The sequence below is a fragment of the Schistosoma mansoni genome, chromosome W (genome assembly GCF_000237925.1).
Source record: "Schistosoma mansoni strain Puerto Rico chromosome W, complete genome".
NCBI classification, from domain to species: Eukaryota; Metazoa; Platyhelminthes; class Trematoda; order Strigeidida; family Schistosomatidae; genus Schistosoma; species Schistosoma mansoni.
The window spans coordinates 23894343-23915070 of record NC_031502.1 but is presented as its reverse complement, the minus strand read 5'-3'; the positions used below and the strand labels follow the sequence as shown (position 1 = coordinate 23915070).

General features: G+C 31.9%; 1 protein-coding gene across 1 annotated transcript in view; it reads left to right on the top strand.

Moving 5' to 3' along the window:
* Positions 1-20728, top strand: part of Smp_128480 (serine/threonine kinase) — a gene marked incomplete at both ends in the record, with an annotated part of 51351 nt that overhangs the window by 8279 nt on the left and 22344 nt on the right. Inside the window, one exon of the mRNA XM_018789045.1 lies at positions 16387-16546. Within this exon, the coding sequence (XP_018654527.1) occupies positions 16387-16546 (160 nt within the window). The remainder of the gene's footprint in view (positions 1-16386; positions 16547-20728) is intronic.

Sequence of the window (20728 nt, the reverse complement as noted above, 5' to 3'; positions counted from 1 at the left end):
GATTCCTTATTCATTGGTGTATAGTCGAACCACAGATAGATGTTGTAAATAGGTACAATTAGTTAAATGATGCCTTCATCTAGATAGCTTTGCGAAATTCATATTTTTTGTTACTTTATTTTTAATTTTGTGAAAATGAATGATATAGAGTTTATATCTTTAAAATATTTTCCAAAAAAATAAATTTGCTGAAGTAGTCAGATTAGTTGATCTCATTCGTAAATATGGTGGGAGTTGCTTAACGAATGAAGTCGTATGTAAAAGATTTGGAAAAATCATATCTGTGAATGATTATTTTTCATCGTTAAATACTCTATTTTAAATTTTTTCAATAATCATATAGTCTCATTTAAAAATTATGTACTGGTGCTGATTAAGCGGTTGTATCACCTCCAAATTCACCATCAAATGTTGAAAATGATTTTTAGGTATTTAGACGAACTCAATTTATTCACTGTAATCTGTCGTTATTTATTTTTATTCATTTGCTATGGTGTTCAATCCCTTTTAAAACTTTATGCATTTCTACGAATTCGTGAAGGAGTTATTATGGTTTTCGATTTATACGCCTTCTAAGTGGTCTTTAGCATTTGTTATCTTATGAAATCTCAAATCAATTTACGAGTTAACCAGACAAAAATCTGATTGTGCTACTTAATGGTGCACATCAGGTTATAAAATATCTTGAATAGACATGCAATTATCTAAGACATTCGAAGAAAACTCGGGAGTTATTTTTCGCTTCGTTTACTTCATAATTTAATAAGCCTTACCTGCTTTGCGGGAAATATCTGAGGTAAGAAAATTGATATTTAATTCCTATCGGTTTTATCTTTCCCTTTTATTTATTTCAGGAAGAACTGTTCCAGATATCTTATGTTTTCACAGAAGGCAAATCCATTCACTACGCCGAAGTAGTGTTTATGGTTAAGCTTTACTAGGCTTCGTGCATAAATCTGGTGTGAACTAATTAAAAAAAGCTTTCGTATTCTGTTCATAAATTTCTTAAAATAAGTTGTTTTGAAGAAATGAAATCAATTATTCGGAAAAATGAACTTCAAAATAGTTATTCACTTAAGTATTTTAAAAATGCAAACATTCCAGTTAACATCAAATATAGCGACCCAATACTCTCTATTCAGGTTTATCATGTTTATTTCCCCTTTAAAAAAAAAAGTCGAAATTTGATGCAGTTTGATAATTACTTATCAGTGTACGTTTGTTTTATATGGTTCTTCGAAAACGTTCTGTGTTTTACCTCACATTTGTTACCTAATGCAAATTTTAAGCTGTCGATTATTTTTTATTTCATTTGTTTAGGAGTTAGTGTAATAAATAAGCGTAAAAACTAGCTACTTCACTCAATCAATGATTAAACATATTCATCTGAATGTTTGACCAAGCTATTATATAGTGAACCCATAAATTTTCGAAGTACCTTTCTGTTTTAAATAGTACACTGTAATCATCACGAGTATGATAATGGATCATATGTGTAAAATGTGCATAAAAATATGTTAACATTTATAGAACATACACTGAACATGGGTTAAATGTCACGGAGATACTTTTCTTTACTAAGTATTTGTGTGTTCGTTTACATATCTATTCATGAAATGAACTAGATATTCATATGGTGCGTCCAAATAAGATGTCTTAGAATAAGATTTCGTTTTTTTCTAAATTAAAAATCTTTTAATTTTGATTAACTAACATGCTCCGAAATGATTCAACTTTTGTAATATATGGCTATTTATACATTCATGTTTGTTTTAATACTTGCATACAGGACAGTTGGACTATACTAACTTTATTCAGGTTATATTATGAATTTCTCTTAGTATATTTCATAGAATATATATATATATATATATATATATATATATATATATATATATGAAGGGGGCAGAAGCGGACATAATGCTTTTACTGCGAAGTCTGTTTGTAAAGATCGAAGTAGCAAATGGATCAGATTCCTCATTTAAATGACTAAATATCTTCATGTGTAATTGTATACCGGTCATCCAGTAAACTCTCAATATTTATTTAAGATATTCTGGGAGAATGTTGCTAAATGTCCTCTAGAATTAGTCTTATTGATGACTGTAACATCAGTTAGTGATGTCATTTCTCAAGGTTATCAGCTCATGAAATCCAAGTTGGCTAGTAGTTTTCGTCAAATTTTTTTATGGTAACTGTTAAAGCAGTTTGATGACATGCATCACTGCTTATATATGCCAATAATGACTTTCAATACTCCACATCACTGTGTACCTAACATTCTATCGTGCTTATTGGTAATGTGAAGCTGGTAATTTTATTCGGGGTACAGCTTTTATTCAAGTTTAATAACTTAAAACTCCTATTTTTTTTTAATCAAATCTATCTCCTGTTTTCATCAACCATAAATGTATTAATTTCATATGGTTCCTTTCTCTAATGTAGTTGATCACATTCAAGATGAATGATGTTCATTATCAACAAAGGATGGAATTGCCTATTTTCAAAGTTAATCATTTCTTAGTTTAATATCCAGCGTAACATAATAATGTATGTCTTTAGTTGTTATTACTGTAATTATTTTTGGTTGTTTTTTAAAAAATTTCATTTGAATCGTCTAACCCGCTCAATAGTATATTGAACAGTTGTTTTAATTTTTTTTTAAAGTTACACAATATAAATCTATTTTAGTTAAAAATCAATTCACTGGGTAATGTGATGATCAAGTCTAGGATTGTTGTTTTTAAGATAAAAACTCTGTTTGTATTAACATTAAATTTCTTTCACATCTTTTACGTACACACGCATACTATGAATGAAATATAACTATACGCTTTAATTTCACCTTAACGGTCATATGTTATATCTGATACACTTCTGTTCTTGTCATTTGGATTCGACTAACTATGAAGTTGCATAAGCATAATTTCTTTCATAAAAGTATAGTATGGACAGAATTATACTGAATTCCAATGAAAATAAACAAAACACAGAAAATTCCAAAAGAATCCTAAACCATATTATCTTGTAAAATAATAAAATAAAATACAGTTCCTATTTAATGAAAATATTAACCGTATGTATGGGTTTCATATAAGTTTCTCTATATCAGGGGATGATCTAGCGATAGATGTTTGAAACGACGCAGCTTTATAGGAGGCGGGTGCAACATAACTTTGACATTAAGGGATTTAAGTTTAAATCCTTTTGGGAGTTTAGGTTTCTTCGTGGTTAGGAAAACGTTTAAAAACTGAGTTTCAATAGTCGAAAATTCTAGATTCATGGCTTCTTGCTGATTCTGTTTGACCATGAAACACAAAAGTGTGTTTTAATTGGTTGGTTAAGAAATATGACATGTGGTAAGACGTTATAGTACGTATTTATGTTTTACACCAAACCACCTGAATGATCTAGAAAAGTTTTTAGTATATTTTTGTTCACTAGTCATTCATGAAAGTGAACTAGGCCTTACATTCATACTATTTGTAAATAGCTGTATGTTTCTATTCATTATCCCTATTATTTAGTATGCTCAAATTATGATTAGACGCACAGTCAAGATTTTTTCGGTTAAAGTGGGTATGTCCAACATTCATAAAACGCAGATTTATATTCTAGTAGTTCGCAATATGATATAACCTTGGAGAGTACCAATTTTAGATTTTCATAAACAACTGTTTTTCATTCAACATTTTAACGTCACTGACATTTGGACACATTGGTATCACATACAGTTTCGATTAGGTTCTATTTAGATACAACAAACAAAATTACAAGTACACATATTAAAAGTGTAAAAGTCAGTTTTCGGTAAAAAGTTTAAATTCTGAGTAAGAAACACTCTAAATATTATATGTCTACAATTTTGACGAAATGTTGTATCAGACAGTTGAAGACTGCAATAATAATTTTAATTGAAAAGCAGCTACTGTTTTTCAATCAGTTTGCCGTCATTCAAATGTTTCAATTACCACCTTCATTTAGACATATTGATTGTTGAGTTTGGAAGTAACTAAATGATAAAAACGCAGCAGAATTAGTCATTGTGCAGATCTCTGATTTCTCTAGAAGTTTTCCGCTTCAAAGTGTGTTATTCACGAGGTTTTCAGTAAAATTTGATACATATCAACATTAGACTATTTATTAAGTTACGAAGTCAATACTTGGCTGACTGGAATACACTCACATACATTGTTGTTGTTCATCGCACGAAGCTCACTGATTATGACATACAGAATCATTTATTTTTGCATAAAATTAGATAAAGAAAATTCTATTGGGTTATTGATAATAAGCAGATCATTTCAGTTTATTGACTGTTTTGGTGTTTCATAGTTTACTGTGCATCATTTTGCTATCAGTAAGCGAAAAATAGCACAGCAAGCACTATGTATTAGTTTAGTCACTGACTAACCAATTGAAACAACTTTCAAAGGTAAGAGATTTTTCCTCTATTTCACCACTAATTAGTATATTTGTGTTACTGAGACAACCGTATAAACTCGCTATTTTTCTAATTAGATTACTATTTTAATTTATAAATTGTTTAATAATTCATTGGTTGTATTGTAGCAAACAGACTCCATATTATTAGGCATCATAATACAATTCCTAAGTTTTAAGATAGATTTCAACACAACTGACAGACGTATATGTAGTCTGTAACCGTGTATTTGCTTCAATCTTTTCACTTTTATCTCATCTTTCTACTACTGCTACTACCACCCTTAATAGTAGTACGTAATTTTATTGCTTAAATTTCCTTGATCTTATTATTTATGAAAGTATTATGATACGAAATGTCCTACTGGGAATAAATTGCTCATAGTAGAAGAGGAAAAAAATCTTTTTTATATACCTCTAGTACCTTAGATTTGTCTCTCAATATTTACTATTTGTTGGAGACTGGAACTCAATCTCAGTGGATTTTGAAAATCCTTCATAGCTTTTTATGAATGGCTGTACTAATCCTTTTACTTAGCATACTCAGCCGCTGCTTCACATTGAATTTCTATTGAAATCGACAATGAGTTTTGCTGAAGGATAGTTCATATATATTCTGGATGTTTAGTGCACAAGTTTGTTTTAGTCACTTCACTGTGGTTCTTTCCTTTACAAAATCTGGTCACATAGTTATCTTTCCTTCATAAAAAGTTATTTTTAAGTGTATACAAACAACCGTTTTCATTTCCTATCCTTGTTAATGTTTCTTCTAGCATTTCACAAGTATTATCAATATGACAATCATTTATCTTCTCATAATTTATGATTGGATATAATTCGTAAAAATTCTACTTTTAAGACAAGTAGTAAATTTGTAAACAAAAGTTATCAGCAAGTTATATCAGTAAATATTAATCGCAAATTCCAATCGTAGCTACAACTGGATACACATATGCTATTAGAGACTGATAGCAATTCTGTCCTGAACATCAACAACGGGATAATACAAACCCTTTCGAGACATAATAGTAATCACACTCACTGAAAAAAAACTAGTGGATATCTTAAACTTGGAAATTAATGGATCACGCGATGGCTTTTGAAGCGACATGTAATGAGTTCGAGTCTTAGTGTGAACTTCTAGAGCAGGATATATGTGCATTCAGGTGATGTTTTCCAAATTAGGACAAAACGCACATGCCGATCTCTGTTGTAAGCTACGACACAACTTCACTAGGACTGGTGAGTAAACGATAACGTCAAATCGATTCGCTCAGTTGCAGTCTTTAACTTCCATAGATGGGAATTGCAAACTCTTATCATGTTCGAAAAGTTGGAAGTGTAACTATTAGTTTCAACTAGAATATTAGGGTATTGTTTGAAATAACCTTTGGGTGTTAAACATTAAATAAATCAACTATAACGTTGACTTTAAGTATTTTTGTATAACAAAGTAACAGATCAGTGATGAATAATAATTAGGTGTTGGCTGTTCCATTGATCACATGATTTGAACTTTCACTAGTATTATATGGAATAGGTGTAATTGCTTCATGGTTGGAAGTAATCGACAGAAAGTCCTGAATCAAAATTTTCTTCTAGGTGGTACTCAACGGCAAACTGTATCCAAATAGACTGATACACTCTCTGTTAGGTGTGAATCCAAGCTTAGTAGCTACATACAAGCAATACTTAGACGGAAGTTTCTGTATACAACCGCAAATATAACACAGGGTTGTTGTTATTGTTTCTTATACTTATTTGTTAGTAAGTAATGTCTTCTAATGAGGTACCTTGATACAGATCTGGATTATATACTGAATAGGTGTAAGTCAAATAATTGTCATCAGTGATTTTATATCTCTCTAGTAAAAAAAGGCATAAATGTCAGAATAGTCATTTATCGTAGCAGAAAATGACTATGATTTCCTGATCTTCGACTTACTATGAAGTTTTAATATCTTACATTACAAGCATCGCAAACACGAAATGAAATTTAAAGCATATTTCAACATAAAACTATGGTGAATAGTCTTGAAATTTCGTTATTCAAACATTTAAATAACGATATCATTATCTAAATTAAGTGTGATCAGTATCGTCCTCACTTTTTTCACGTTGAGAAATGAACTTTGTTATTGATGTAACTTGATAACTAAACCATAATTCTTAATGTTTAACTAATTTTCACAATATATATGGTCAGATTTGGCATCAAGGTTGAATAGGTTTTTTGTGTTTCCTGCCTTGAAAAAGATAGTATATTATGTCTAGTGAAAATGAAGGATAAATAGATTATGAGAATTTTTATTTCACAGCTATTAAACCAAATATTTTAACTACTGGTTAGCCGTAACAGTATGGGACATGAAAATATGGTATATTTATATGAAAGTTAATAAGTATGATTAAAAATAAAGAAGTTTCTGAATGGAGTACTAGGGATTTATGGATTTAGAATAATAAAATAGGTCTATTCTTACAGTTGATTGATCACTGGATAATGACCAATGTCTTGTGTGTTAAGTCCATCTTAGTGTAGATTGAATTATATCGATCAAGTTGCAATTTGGCCACTAGTCTAAGTGACGGGGCATCGAGCGTACCATGTTGAAATGTAAGGCGGTAGTTGGAGATAGTCGAGAGGAAACGCTATTCCAAAACAACTTAGATGGTGAAAAGCTTTAGATTATTAGGTCATATTTTAAGCCGTTAGCAATTTACATGATTGTTAAAATAACAATCAATAAGTTTATACTGACCTTCCGCATAATTAAATTAAACAAATAATATCTTCATGAATTTATTTGATGTTGTGCTGTGACTGCTACAAAGCTTTTTTTCTCATATCAAGAAAGAACATATGTAGAGAACACTTTATACTTGTCAATCGATTAGATTTCATGATAACTGTTGGTGATAGCTATACACTATGCTAATCGTCATTTCCGTGTAGCAGTACTCAAACATTAATAATTATAGGCTACTTACATCTCTTCTATTTCATAGGTCTATAGCTTTGAATTAACCAGTAAAGTATTAAAAAAAGGGATTTTATCGTGTAAACTATTTTTTTCTTTGTACCGTTAAGTGAGATTTTTGAGTAGGTGAGTATAAATGAATTACGTTAACAGTTGTATTTACTCTCACATTTTTCATAATGATATCATTATTCATAATGAACATCTGTGTCTAGTTAACGTGCATTGAATTCAGACTAAAAGTTCGTGAATTGTGCGTGTGTGGTCTAATTACTGCTTTCGTTTCCCTATCATTTTTGTGCTTTTCTTTTTTCAATGCAGGTGTTGGTCAAACTTCATGTCCAAATATAGAATACATAACTGTTTTCCTTCATTTGTGAATGCATATTTAGGTTCAGTTTTCTTTCTATCGTTTCATATATATTATCTTATTATTTCCATCAAAAAAACACAGTAACATTCCCAACAGTCAATTAACATGTTTAATGTTTTTTGTCGTTTAATTTGTGGCTGTTAAGTTATTCTTTGTTTTAAGTTGTTTTACTTAATACACTTAAAATAATTTAGCATATTGAACATAGTTTAAGATATGACAATTCTTATTACTGATACGGGAATGATGATTGATACTGAAAAAAAACGTTGGATTCATGATAGTGTTCAAACCCTGATAACGAGTTTATCTGTGTTATAAAACATGAAATTTGAGATGTTTTATTTTTTTTATCACCGAAATCTCTGGTGTGTCAACTGTTCACAAACTTGATGAATATGCTATTTGTGGAACAAAACAGTTTCCTCTCACTTTTGATTTGTTTGGAACCGTGTTATTCTTCTTTTAAGTTTACATTGACACAAAACTCTCCTCAATTAGCGACGCTAACAAAACACATATTTGATCGTACAATATTCCTGTCTTGAATTGAAATATTTAAAATAAAGCTCATGAATATTTCGCCTTGCCAATTATCGTCAACAGTTTTTAAAGTTGATACCGTGATATCCTAAAAATAATAATTAGTTGCTTACTTACGCCTGTTACCACTCGTGGAGGAGCATAGGTAGCACACCAGTGTTCTCCATTCAATCCTGTCCTGGGCAATCCTTTCCAGTTGTTATTCATCCTTTTCATATCTGCTTCTATTTCCCGGCGTAATGTGTTCTTCGGCCTTCCTCTTTTCCGCTTCCCTTCACCATTCCAAGTTACGGCTTGCCTCGTGATGCAGTTTGGTGATTTCCTCAATGTATGTCCGATCCACTTCCAATGTCTTTTCCTAATTTCCTCTTCAGCTGGAAGCTGGTTTGTCCTCTCCCATAAAACGCTGTTGCTGATAGTATCCGGCCAGTGAATGTTTATAAATACTTGTACCTTCTTGACGATGGATGTAGTAGTTCTCTACGTTTCAGCTCCGTACAGTAGGACTGTCTTGACGTTCGTATTGAAGATTTTAACTTTGATATTGGTTGACAGTTGTTTCAAGTTCCATATGTCCTTCAACTGTAGGAATGCAGTCATTGCTTTGCCAATCCTCGCTTTTACATTTTACATCAGATCCTCCTTGTTCATCAATGATGCTTCCCAGGTACGTGAATGTTTCCAACTCTTTCAGAGTTTCGGCATCAAGTGTGATTGGCTTGGCGTTCTTCGTGTTGTATTTAAGAGTCTTGCTTTTTTTTTGTGTATGGTGATGCCTATTGATGCAGAGGCTGCTGCTACATTAGTTGTCTTTGTCTGTATATGTTGGTGTGCATGGGATAGAAGGGCTAGGTTATCTACGAAGTCCAAATCTTCTAATTGATTCTGAGCTATCCATTGTATTCCGTGCTTTCCCCCAGATGTCGAGATCTTCATAATCCAGTCGATCATCAGAAGAAAGAGGAACGGGGAGAGTAGACAACCTTGTCTGACTCCGGTCCTTACTTGGAATGCGACTGGTCTCCCTGGTTTACTATATCTCTCTGCTAATTTATCCGTTGTGTCACCTAGCTGCCTCATATTTCTTTCTCTTGAAGTTTTTTCCGCCGTCGTTGCTAGTTCGCTCATGTATTTCTGCTTGTCGGCTTTAATGCTCTTCTTCACTTGCTTGTTTGCTTGTGCGTAGTCTGCTTGTGCATTGACATTCTTTGCTCGTGTTCAACTGTTGTTAATTGCTATTTTCTTCTTCTTCAATCTTGTCTAGGGTTCCTATAGAGATTATGCTTCTTGCGACCCAGAACCTCATGACACATTGAAGTTAGTGCTTCTTTGATCCGTTTCCAGTTGTCCTCCATAGTAGTTTCTTGTTCTTTCGATAGATTCTGTAAATCTTGGAACCTGTTGTTGAGAGTTATCTTGAATAGGTTGAGTTTGTTAGTATCTCGAAGGAAGGCTGTATTGAACCTCTGTAATGCTGTTTGTCTAGTTGTCCAGTGTTTCTTTAGCTTCAGTTTCATCTTGGCCACAACCAGGTGGTGATCTGAATCTATGTCAGCTCCAATTTGTTGAATGCACATAGATTTGCAAATCTCTCCCCATTTTCACTTATCTCTCCTACTTCCTGTCGTCCAATTATATCTTCATATCCTGTGTTGTCCACTCCGACTTTAGCATTTAGATCTCTCATCAGGATGGTGAGGTCCTTTCCTGAGCACTTAGCTAAGATTGATTGCAGCCTCGAGTAGAAGTGATCTTTATCGTCGTCGTTGCTATCATCGGTGGGTGCATAACACTGGATAACATTCATTGTGATCCTCTCCTTCTTTGTTTCGAATGATGCTTTGATAATTCTGGATCCGTGAGATTCCTATCCTATAAGTACATCACGTGCTTATATGGACAGCATCAGAACAACTCCCTGAGTGTGTGGAGCGTTTTCTTCTTCATGACCAGAGTACAACAGCATCTCTCCCGTATCTAGCCTTTGCTGTCCAGCTTGTGTCCGATGGGTTTCGCTGATTCCAGGTACTGCCAATTCGTATCTCCTCATTTTCGTTGCTATTTGACTGGTCTTCCCTGTCTCCCACATTGTCCAGACGTTCCATGTACCTATAAAAATTGTTGCTGTGGTTGTTAGAAGGGGCATCGGTCTCGTGACTTCCGAAGAATCTTGGCTTTCATCATGAGGCATCATAATTCTTCCTTCAACTTGGAGTGCAGAGTTTAACTGGTTTGAATTACTGTTTCTGGTTAGCGTTATTTTAACGGATTAGTTTTCTACGGGATGGGGTCTCTAACCCCATACCCAACCCTCCTCCTTTTTGTGGGCTTAGGACCGGCAGTAACTCTAGAAGAGTTACAGGTGGAGTTCTATTGGTTAGTATTAAATGTCCAATCACCTTTCGATATATAATTCTTGTCAGTCAAATTTTTTGAAAAGTCCCTGTTTTTGTTATATGTCTCAAGCTCTTTATTCAGTTACTTGTTGGAGTTCAATTTCAGAAGCTTTTTAAAAAAACTGTTTTATTGTTAATAACTAAATGAACTGAATTTCGCCGTTTGAACATTTTCTATTTTATGTAAAAGTTTCTTCAAAATGTGTCGTTACATTTCATCTTTTCTTGAAAGGTGCAGAGATTGAGTAAATTGGTGATATAAAAGCTTCGTGTAAGTTGATATCACCATGGTAGGATCTGGTTATCTTTTTGTTGCTAATTATCAAATTATTCTAACACTATAGACCATCTAGAACTTTTACTTCAACCATTCCTCAACACTGGATTCAACAAGCATGGAACATTTCGATAAGCTAATTTCATAAAAGATAAATAGCGATAATACTCAATAGTGATTTTTCACTTCAGTTTATACTGATATCCTTTTCCACACAAATTCAAAGCTTTTATGTAAACTATTTCGGAAGTTGGAAATTTGGTTATGTTTAAATAGTTAAATTAATCGCTTTATGATAAAAAATAACAAACTAATGAAACACATTGGTGTTCGTGACATGATAACACATCTAATATATATACTTCTGGGAATAACATTCTGCAACTTAGTCGAAGTATTATATCCGTCATTTTGTAAAGGTTTTGTAGTTGTGATCTGCAAAGAATTTTGTAAGTCTAGTCAGAATTCTGTTCGTTTGAAAATTTCATTCAAACCACTGTTGAAGCTTTTACTTCTTGTCTAACACTTGGTAATCTTAAGACGTTAATAACACTATACAATAGATTCCATTCACTACTTTAAACAGACAATACATTCCTATTTAAATGGGATTATCTTGAAACTTTTCTGTTATTTTACTTCCATCCGTTGCTGTCTAAGGTATGACAAAGCCGATAATAACAATTCCATGGTTTTCTGGACTACAATCAAGAAAAACATATATGTTTATCGAGAGCAACAAAACAACAATCATCTTCACTGAACCTGTAATTCAGGATGTTAGCGCTGAAATTAGGAGTTCATTTTTGTCCTAGATTGTTTAATTTGACAGTAATGTTTATATTGATATCTGAAACAAACTATCAATTAAAGCTGATATTGTTTGTACTAAGTAAAAGAAAGCTTACTTAGAGTACCACTATTAAATTTCTGAACTTAGTGAAGAGTTAACTTTTACAAGCGATAAATTATGCCTATGTTCAGCACTATCCCTCAGTTATTTTGTTCCATTTTCATATCAGTTTGCTTTCGTTCAGTCATAATTTCTTAAAGGAATTAATCAATGACATCTCCTATCTTTAAATACTATTTTTACACCTTCCCTTTCTCTCTCTCTCTCTCTCTCTCTCTCTCTCTATATATATATATATATATATATATATATATATATATATATATATATAAAGTAATGGTATTATATCACTTGACCTGTGTATGATTATGTGCAAAATGAATATGGTTCATTTATTCAGGTCATCATTCAGACACAATCGATAATGAAGTCACTAAGATTAAAACAAATATAATTTTATGCCTATTAGCTTCTACATAGTTATCAACAGAACTTTGTTTGTTCATTCAGATCATGAACGAAGTCTAGTCGAATTTTAGTTCGATCAACTATCTCTCCATATGTATTCTACCATACAAATATGAGATATACAAATTTAAAGAATAAGGTTCACAAGTATAAAGGTTTCGTCTTGTACAAATGTAATTCTGGAAATCATTTCATAAGTACACGTTTTATGTACTTGACCTTAAAATTCTGTTTATATGGAAGGCGGCAATACTACTCGGTTGCCGAGGCTGAAGTACGCGTTGTAAGTTTTAAACTTGTTACTCCATGTGTTAACCACAGAGCCACCGTTTCACAAATCTAGAATAAAACTATTACTTTGAATATCCGTTCGTAGGCAAGATATTTATATATATAGTCGCCTTTAGTTAGAACTTGTTTTTGAGTACGCTGTATATAACCTTATTTTTCTCTTGATTTATTTTAATTCAAAATTGTTCAATCCATGTATTTATCTTAAGTTTTGATTGTTATTATTTATGTTTGCATATCACCATGTACGTGTAGATTGCGAAACAGTGGAATCAGACCCAATCCTATCTATGCAGTTTACATTTTTTATGAAGTCGGAATGCTGAGTTTCTATCAATAATGAAGTTTTATGATTATTAAGTCTGGCCGGTAGCCTAATTAGTCCTTTGTTTCGATACATTAGTAATTGAGTCATCTTCAAGTGCTTAATGCAACCATCCCTTTTAGATCCCAACACAGTAGTATTTTTCATGATATTATTAATCCTAGTTTTACATTTTATTTAAATATATATATATATATATATATATAGCGTTAAATATATATCTGAAAAACATCTGATCCTTAGAATAGTCTTCCAGGGAGTGTGCACTTGGGTTTTCTTTAATGGACTAAAAGCTCACTCTGATCACCATCTAAATTCAATTGACTATTTGATTGATTAATGGTCGCTGAAAAAACCATTTCTTATCTGAATCATTTTGAACGTTTGAAGTATAATTTCCGATTCTCCGTTACTCGACCTTCATGATAGTAGCCTTTGGTTTTTGTCTTATGGATCATCATAATTTTAGTTTTTTTTTCTTAGTTAAGCGTTACTTTGCAAAATACTTACTAAGTACTTCATTTTTCTTAAAATTAAGTGAACTAATTGTAGATCCAGAAGGAACATTTATTCTTATTTTAGTTATTTAGAAATTGTTGCTCAATCTTTCATGTTCCAACACAAGTTTGTTTTTATTTCATTTCAAAATAAATGAACTCGTCTTTTGCGTAATTATTTGTTTTGTCAGACATTCTTTCAAACCAATTTATCTACAATGTTCACGTGATTTTATACCAATTTCATGTTTGTTTCGCAAGTACATATCATTCAACCGAAAGCGTTTATTATTTTTGCGTAAATCTATGTGGATAAAGAACTTGACGTTTGGTAATTATCACAGAAGAAAGATAAGTACTGAAACAAAATAATACCCGTAGTATTAGTTTACATACCATATAGTTTTCTGTTGTATTAACTCTAGATGAGGTACTAGCGGAGTTACATTTATGTATAATATTATTAATCTCTGTGTCTATTTTTACGACCTAAAAACCAGTTCATTTAAGTGATTCGACTATCTGGACAGTTGTGCCTGATATTTAGCAGTCGTAATAAGATATGTCTCTGGTGTCTCTAAATGAACAAGATGCCACTTCATGGGGATGCCTATTGATCATTCTCAAACTCATTGAATACCAGCTATTCATGTTCTTAATTATACTGATACACTATACAATGGAATGACAATTTGCTAATTTCTAGGTTGCTAATGAATAACTGGGTAGTTGGGAAAGCGTCTATCAACATTTGGGATCAGTTTGAATGCACTACGTAAATCTAATTACTGTTTTGATTCACTGACTTACATTGGGGCGAATTGATTTGAATTTTTCAACAGTCTAATGATGTATATTTCTCATCGTTTGTTTTCTCAGTCCTTTAGGTTTTTTGCTTTAATTCGATACTATTGTCAATTTGATTATTTTGACTGTTTACCATTTTTTTCTATTTCTCGTTTTTATTTTAATATGAAGTGAAGATATAAAATGAACAATTATAAATCTCTCTTTATTGTTACTGTACGCATATATATTAGTGTATTTGTCTATTTGTGATCATTTCCCTGTAGGCATAATTGCAAGTATCGCATTTTTATGTTTACTAAACATGAAACCGCCTAATTTATAATACCGAATGTTTGTCTGGTTTGTTTGATTTATTTTACACGATGAATTGAGGATAACTATGTGGTTCGTTGAAAAGTATGTGAAAACGTGAAACTAGTTTTTGTCACAGAAAACGGTTACTAAGTTTTAAATGATTAAGTTACGGAATCTCTTTTACTGTTGTTCATTATTAAGGAGTGTATGGAAAACTTGATAACTCAATAAACTACCGAATTTAATTGACAAGCTATCCAGATACTTTTTCGTCTTGAATATTTGTATGTTATCTTCAACTCTGGTTGTTATTTTTCGTAGAGGGCAATCTTCTTCAAAAGTCAGTTAATATTGTTAAGATTTAAAATATGGTGTCAACTTTCTTTTACATGGCCACGTTGTATTAATTAAAATGAAAATGTCATAACAATGTGAATGAAAAAAATTTCATAAATTTTTTATTTGTATTTATATCGATGATAAGAAACATAGCAAGATCTAACCTTAAATATAAATTCAATTAGTATTGTTTGTTTGAATCTTCCCATTGATGTTTTAGGACTGCAACTGGTCAGTCTCTAATTGGCATATGTGCATACTGTGCGTATTGCCTCGATATAGCCTAAATTCACAAGCATGGTAAGCAAAGATGGATAGTGGCTAGCAGTGGAATCCAGGACGCGCGTTTCGTCCTATCAGGACTCAGTGGCCGAGTGGATAACGCGATGGCGTTTGATGCGAAATGTACTGGGTTCGAGTTCCAGGATGGACATCAACTCTGAGATGCAGGTACATCCAGCTGACGAGTCCCAAATAGGACGAAACACGCGTCCTGGATTCCACTGCTAGCCACTATCCATCTTTGCTAACTATAAATACGTTTTTTCCCTCTTATATTTTGAGGGAGTTCAACACATCGCAGTTGATTCCGTAACTAACTAGTATGAAAAAATTCTCCCAACTATTTTGTTTTAATAAAACTGTGACTTGCAAGAACAGTATCAACTTTTATATTCATCATGTGAATTAAACTACAGTTCGTTCGATCATATTGTTATCAAAGATATGCATAATTTTTTTATGCAAACTATTTAATGAACATTTATTAGGCTATCCACTTTTCTCTAATGAAATAGATTTTTAATACTGCTATTAGAGCTAAATAAAAGTAGCGCACCTTTAATTATAACAACAATATCACAATTTTGTTTTTTTTGTTTAGTGGAAGACATGTAGAACAATGGCTTAATGGCTAGAGAACCCGATTCCTATTCACTTTCTGTTTAGAACCATATATCATTAGTATCACTTTACGTCATACAAACTATATGTCTTAAAGGTTGACGGAACATATTCATATTGTATTTTTCTTGTAAACTGCTGCTATTTTCATATATTAGTAACAGTTATTCCTTTTTAATCAGTGAGTGTATATTTGTACATTTAACTACATGATCTTAGTCCCGAGAAATTTTCGAACCGTCTGCTCTTTGATTTGGAACTCTAGTTTAAGGATTTGCAAATATATTAAAACTTTTATTATAAGGTTATATCGAATAAATCCTCATCAAAAAACCAAAGCATTTCTATTCTTTTTATCTCCAATGAAACATCAACCTTAAAACTGATACTAACAACGAAGAATTTCAACTTTAGTATAGGCCCAGGTTCACCGAGGCGTACGATAATCTTCATCGCCAATTTGTTAGGTTATCTTATTTGGGTGCTGAAAGATTTCTAAGAATGAAGTAAAAAGATTGAGTAACAGTTTTCGTTTCGACACTTAACTCTGTAGACATATATTTGGAATATATTTTCATTTTTTTAAATTATAGTTTTCGAAGCTAAAAATCTTGTTCCAATGGATCCAAATGGTCTAGCAGATCCGTATGTGAAAATCAAACTGCTGCCCAGTGACGAGGGCGGTAAATCCAAGCTGAAAACAAAAGTCTGTCGATCTACACTAAATCCTGTATGGAATGAGACTTTTTACCTGTAAGATCATCTGTTGAATGTAATATTAAGTTCATTGTGATATTTTATCTTTTTTCACGGAAGTTTTGATAGTTTTGAAAACGTATTTTCGATTTCATGCGATTTCGTCATAAAAAATAAACTGGTTCATTTTTTAAAAATATACTTGTGATTGGCTCATATTCGACTTTTGGCTCGTGTGACTTAAAAAATCAGTCATAATGGCTGATCAATTTATTTTACACTTACATTTATGGACCACATAAACGTTGACTATATACACCCTAAATTCAGATATGTGCATTTAGAAACAATTTATATTATGGTTTACTCCATGGTAGAACTAATATTCCTCCATAACTGTATATCTTTTCAGATATTTATTTTTGTCCTGTTTTGTCTTCAAGTCACATAAAGTCTTGTATTCCTGAATTCATTCCATTCTCACATTCTTAACTGGAATTCTTAAATTTGGTATCTTATCTCTCATCAACTATTATTCTTACAGTAACCCACTTCGGAAGAAATCTCACCATAGTTTTACACTTGATCATTGTGTCTTTGAGCTTTATTCTATGATATTTTTATCTCTTCGAATCGGTTTGAATGTTTTGTTAATTAATGCATTTTATTCGTTAGTACTAGCAAACTGCACTCACTATAAGCATTCATACCGTCGGGCAAACTTGTCACCGCAATAAATATTTCACACAGATACGATTAGATAGTATCTTGAAAGTCAAATGTTCGACAAATAAAATTTTCTTCACTGAAATATTTGTTTTAAACTGTAAGTAAATCAATGTCCTTATTTTAACAACCGACTACAAAACTCTCCATTTTCAATCGCACTAGTTTGTATTTATTCTATTAACTTTAACTATTGTCTAATCTATTTTCACTAGGTGGATCTATGATTTAGATGTTTATAATGTAAATGACACCTAATCCTGTGTCAAATATGCTATTTGATACCAAATAAATTACCAATAATTATAAATATTGCTACTACTGGGATAGTTACTATATGTGGAGTTCTTGGTAAAGTGTAAACTCAATGTAGTTTAACATCCTATTTGTGTTCGATATCTTAGTTAATATAACTAATCAATCAAGTGTCTTAACTTTGAATGAATTTGAAGGAAAACGTTTATTATCCCTACCAGCTTTATTCTCTTCAAGTTAACTATCCTCTTACCTAAACTCAGTAATAGGTTTAGATCCAATTTAGGTTGATGAGATGTTTATTGACGCTCTTTGAACTGTTACTTGAAGTGCTTCCTTTGTAGTTCCAGATGTTGGAACTGTGAGTGGATTACTACCTCAATCTTCATACTTATAATTTCATCATATAACATTTACCTTGGTTTTCTCAATAAATTTAGGCGATTGCTTACTAATACACACTCTGTGTTTTTATTTCCTTCCTTATATATATATATATATATATATGTATACTCTTTCCCCTCCATCGTTGCTCAATTCAGGAAAGAAGAATTTATGAGCATTTACTAGTTCTATAGATACCTATGGATTCCACTAAACTTTCATGAATTTCTTAATGTTGTTAACATTATTTGTCACTTGATAGTGGCTTTAAGACCGTACTAAGATATCGTAATATAAATATTTTCACTATATTCTATTAACTTTATAGGGATTTCTTTGAATAAACTCTTGATATTATCATATAACTGGTATCCAAGACATTTTTGCGTTTATCTAAATGTATACTTACACGTGATCGTCTCAGTGCAAGATTGAAGTGCAACTACGGGACACAGAGGCAATAAGAATCGTTTGTTAATTCTTTTCAAACATGAATGATATATACATGGTCTGTCTGCTCAAAATAATAGTTTGTATCCAACTTACACCGAAAATCAAGATTCCTTGAAAACTAATGATCATGAGAGCAGAGTTACAAGAAACAGGCACTACAGTTTGTTGGGTTATTCTAGGCTCTTAAAGCACCATCTAAATGTTCATTCAATCGATACTCAATTTAAAATTAAACTTTTTCACTATAATAGCTTAATCTGATGTTTTGACATTGTAAAATATATCAAACATTCTTTGATAGGGCTCAGTTGTTCATATCTATTGTAATAATAATTAATAGTATATATATATAAACTAGAAGTACTAATATATTTAACTTGATGTGATGTAACCACATTTATGTTAAAGTTATTGTAAACTGTGTATATTTTGTTGAAATCGTAGATATTGTACAACTGTTTACAATAACAGTATACTTTTTAATGAAAACCCATCCGTACTAGAACTCTGAAAACTTCATAAAGTAATAAATGTCCAGTAAGTATCGGGAACTGTTCGACATCTAATTCCCCAAGGGTTTTCCCAGTAACATAAGTTATTATAAAGAACTTTCAACATTTGTACCGAAATCGTTTTCCTTTCTATCAATGTTACAACACTACAGACGAAGACTGGTTTGAGATTTGAGAATATTGAAAGAAACATAAATATTCAAACCTCGTTTTTACAAATGGCTAGGTTATTTAATATAAACCACAAACGTAAATATTTTTGTGTTTGCTACCATTTCATAATCGATAGGAAAACTGGACAGGTTTTCCTTCTATTTAAATAAACACTTTTTTACCATTGTTGATATGAGTCTATCACCAAGATCTTATATTATTATTTGAAATTTGTAGAATCCAATTCTTTCCAAAAAAATGCAAATGAGTTAAATCATCATTAAATTCGTAGACATGTTAATTTTTTGTAAATGAAGATTTATGGAGTGTTAGTGGGACATAGATTAGCTTAAAGCATGTTCCATGTACGATTGTGTTGGTGCCTGCTGATTGGCTAATTCTTATCTAATCAGCGCTAGTCGATGCTTGGAGAAGACTCTAGAATCTTCTCATGTAAAGACTATAAATATACTAACGTATTTCTTATTGCGCTCCTTACTTCCATTTATCCTTGTTATTCGGAATATAATTTCTTCCCTGTTCAACCTTGTTCTGATTTTGGGACTTGTCGAGTGTATTAGTGTCCAAGATTACTAAGCAATAGGAATGGCTGGGTCGTAATAAAGAAAAATTATAACATGGAGTTATGATACTTTCTTCATGGATATTACTTTTTTTTTCCGAATGGTTGTATTCGATTTTCGTTTCGAGTTAAATCAATGTGTCGAACAAAAGTCATTTTAGATGATTCATATTTCGCGAAAACCAATTTCAGATACGTTCATATAACATGAAGGGCTCTTAAAGATATCGTAAACGTTAGTTAACCAATTAAATGACTGGTTGTTTCATGTTTTTGTTTCAAATTTTTAAAAGAAGCTGGTTTATAATGTCATTTACCTGTTTTCATTAACTGCGCAAACAATAAAGTAAGTTATTTGATGTGTAATTCTGGGAATAATTGGTAGGGTACTAGTGATATTAAAACATCTTGTTTTAATCGTAATACTCTCCGAAATGCTACGTTTAAGCATTCCTTCTCAATGACTTTATGCAATTTACAGAAATGTACTTTTTAGTATGAATAAATATTTGACAATTCAGAACGTTTTTCTGATCGCTTTTTCAAACTCCTTTCTTAGAATCCAGTCAATAAAGTTTGGCAATATTTTTATTTTAAACTCAATACTGCCATTAAAAATATCAGCCTGTTCTTCACTGAATTAGATTGTTAAAGACAGTTTTAGTAATTAAGCCCTAAAAAATTAGTTGATTGAGTATTTGTGTACAGTATGTTGATCCGCATTTTGGAAATGACCTAAGCTTTATCACTTTAGATACTGTTTTGTAGATAAAAGAGATGTATCATGTTTAATTGGGTTTCCCACTAATGCGCCTCCTGAGATGGACTGATAAACAGAGTTGAATTAAATTATGCCACGAAGGTGTAGGTGGGAATTTTGCTGACAGTTATTAGATGATGGCATATTAATACAGAATGTGAGTCAATGTAGTTTCGGTTCCAGCATCTTGCTAATTTTATAGAAGTACTTCTGGATCTTCGTAGTTTTAAATACTTCTTTTACTTACAAAATGGTTGTCATTGGTTTGGTATGATTCGGGTAATCCTTTTATTGTCACGAAGTAAGCCTATACCACCCGCATTCTATTGATCGAAACAAATCTAAATCATCACTCATGTTATTTAGAGGTGGCATGACGCAAGCCTCATAGATAGTTTCACTGATATGAGATG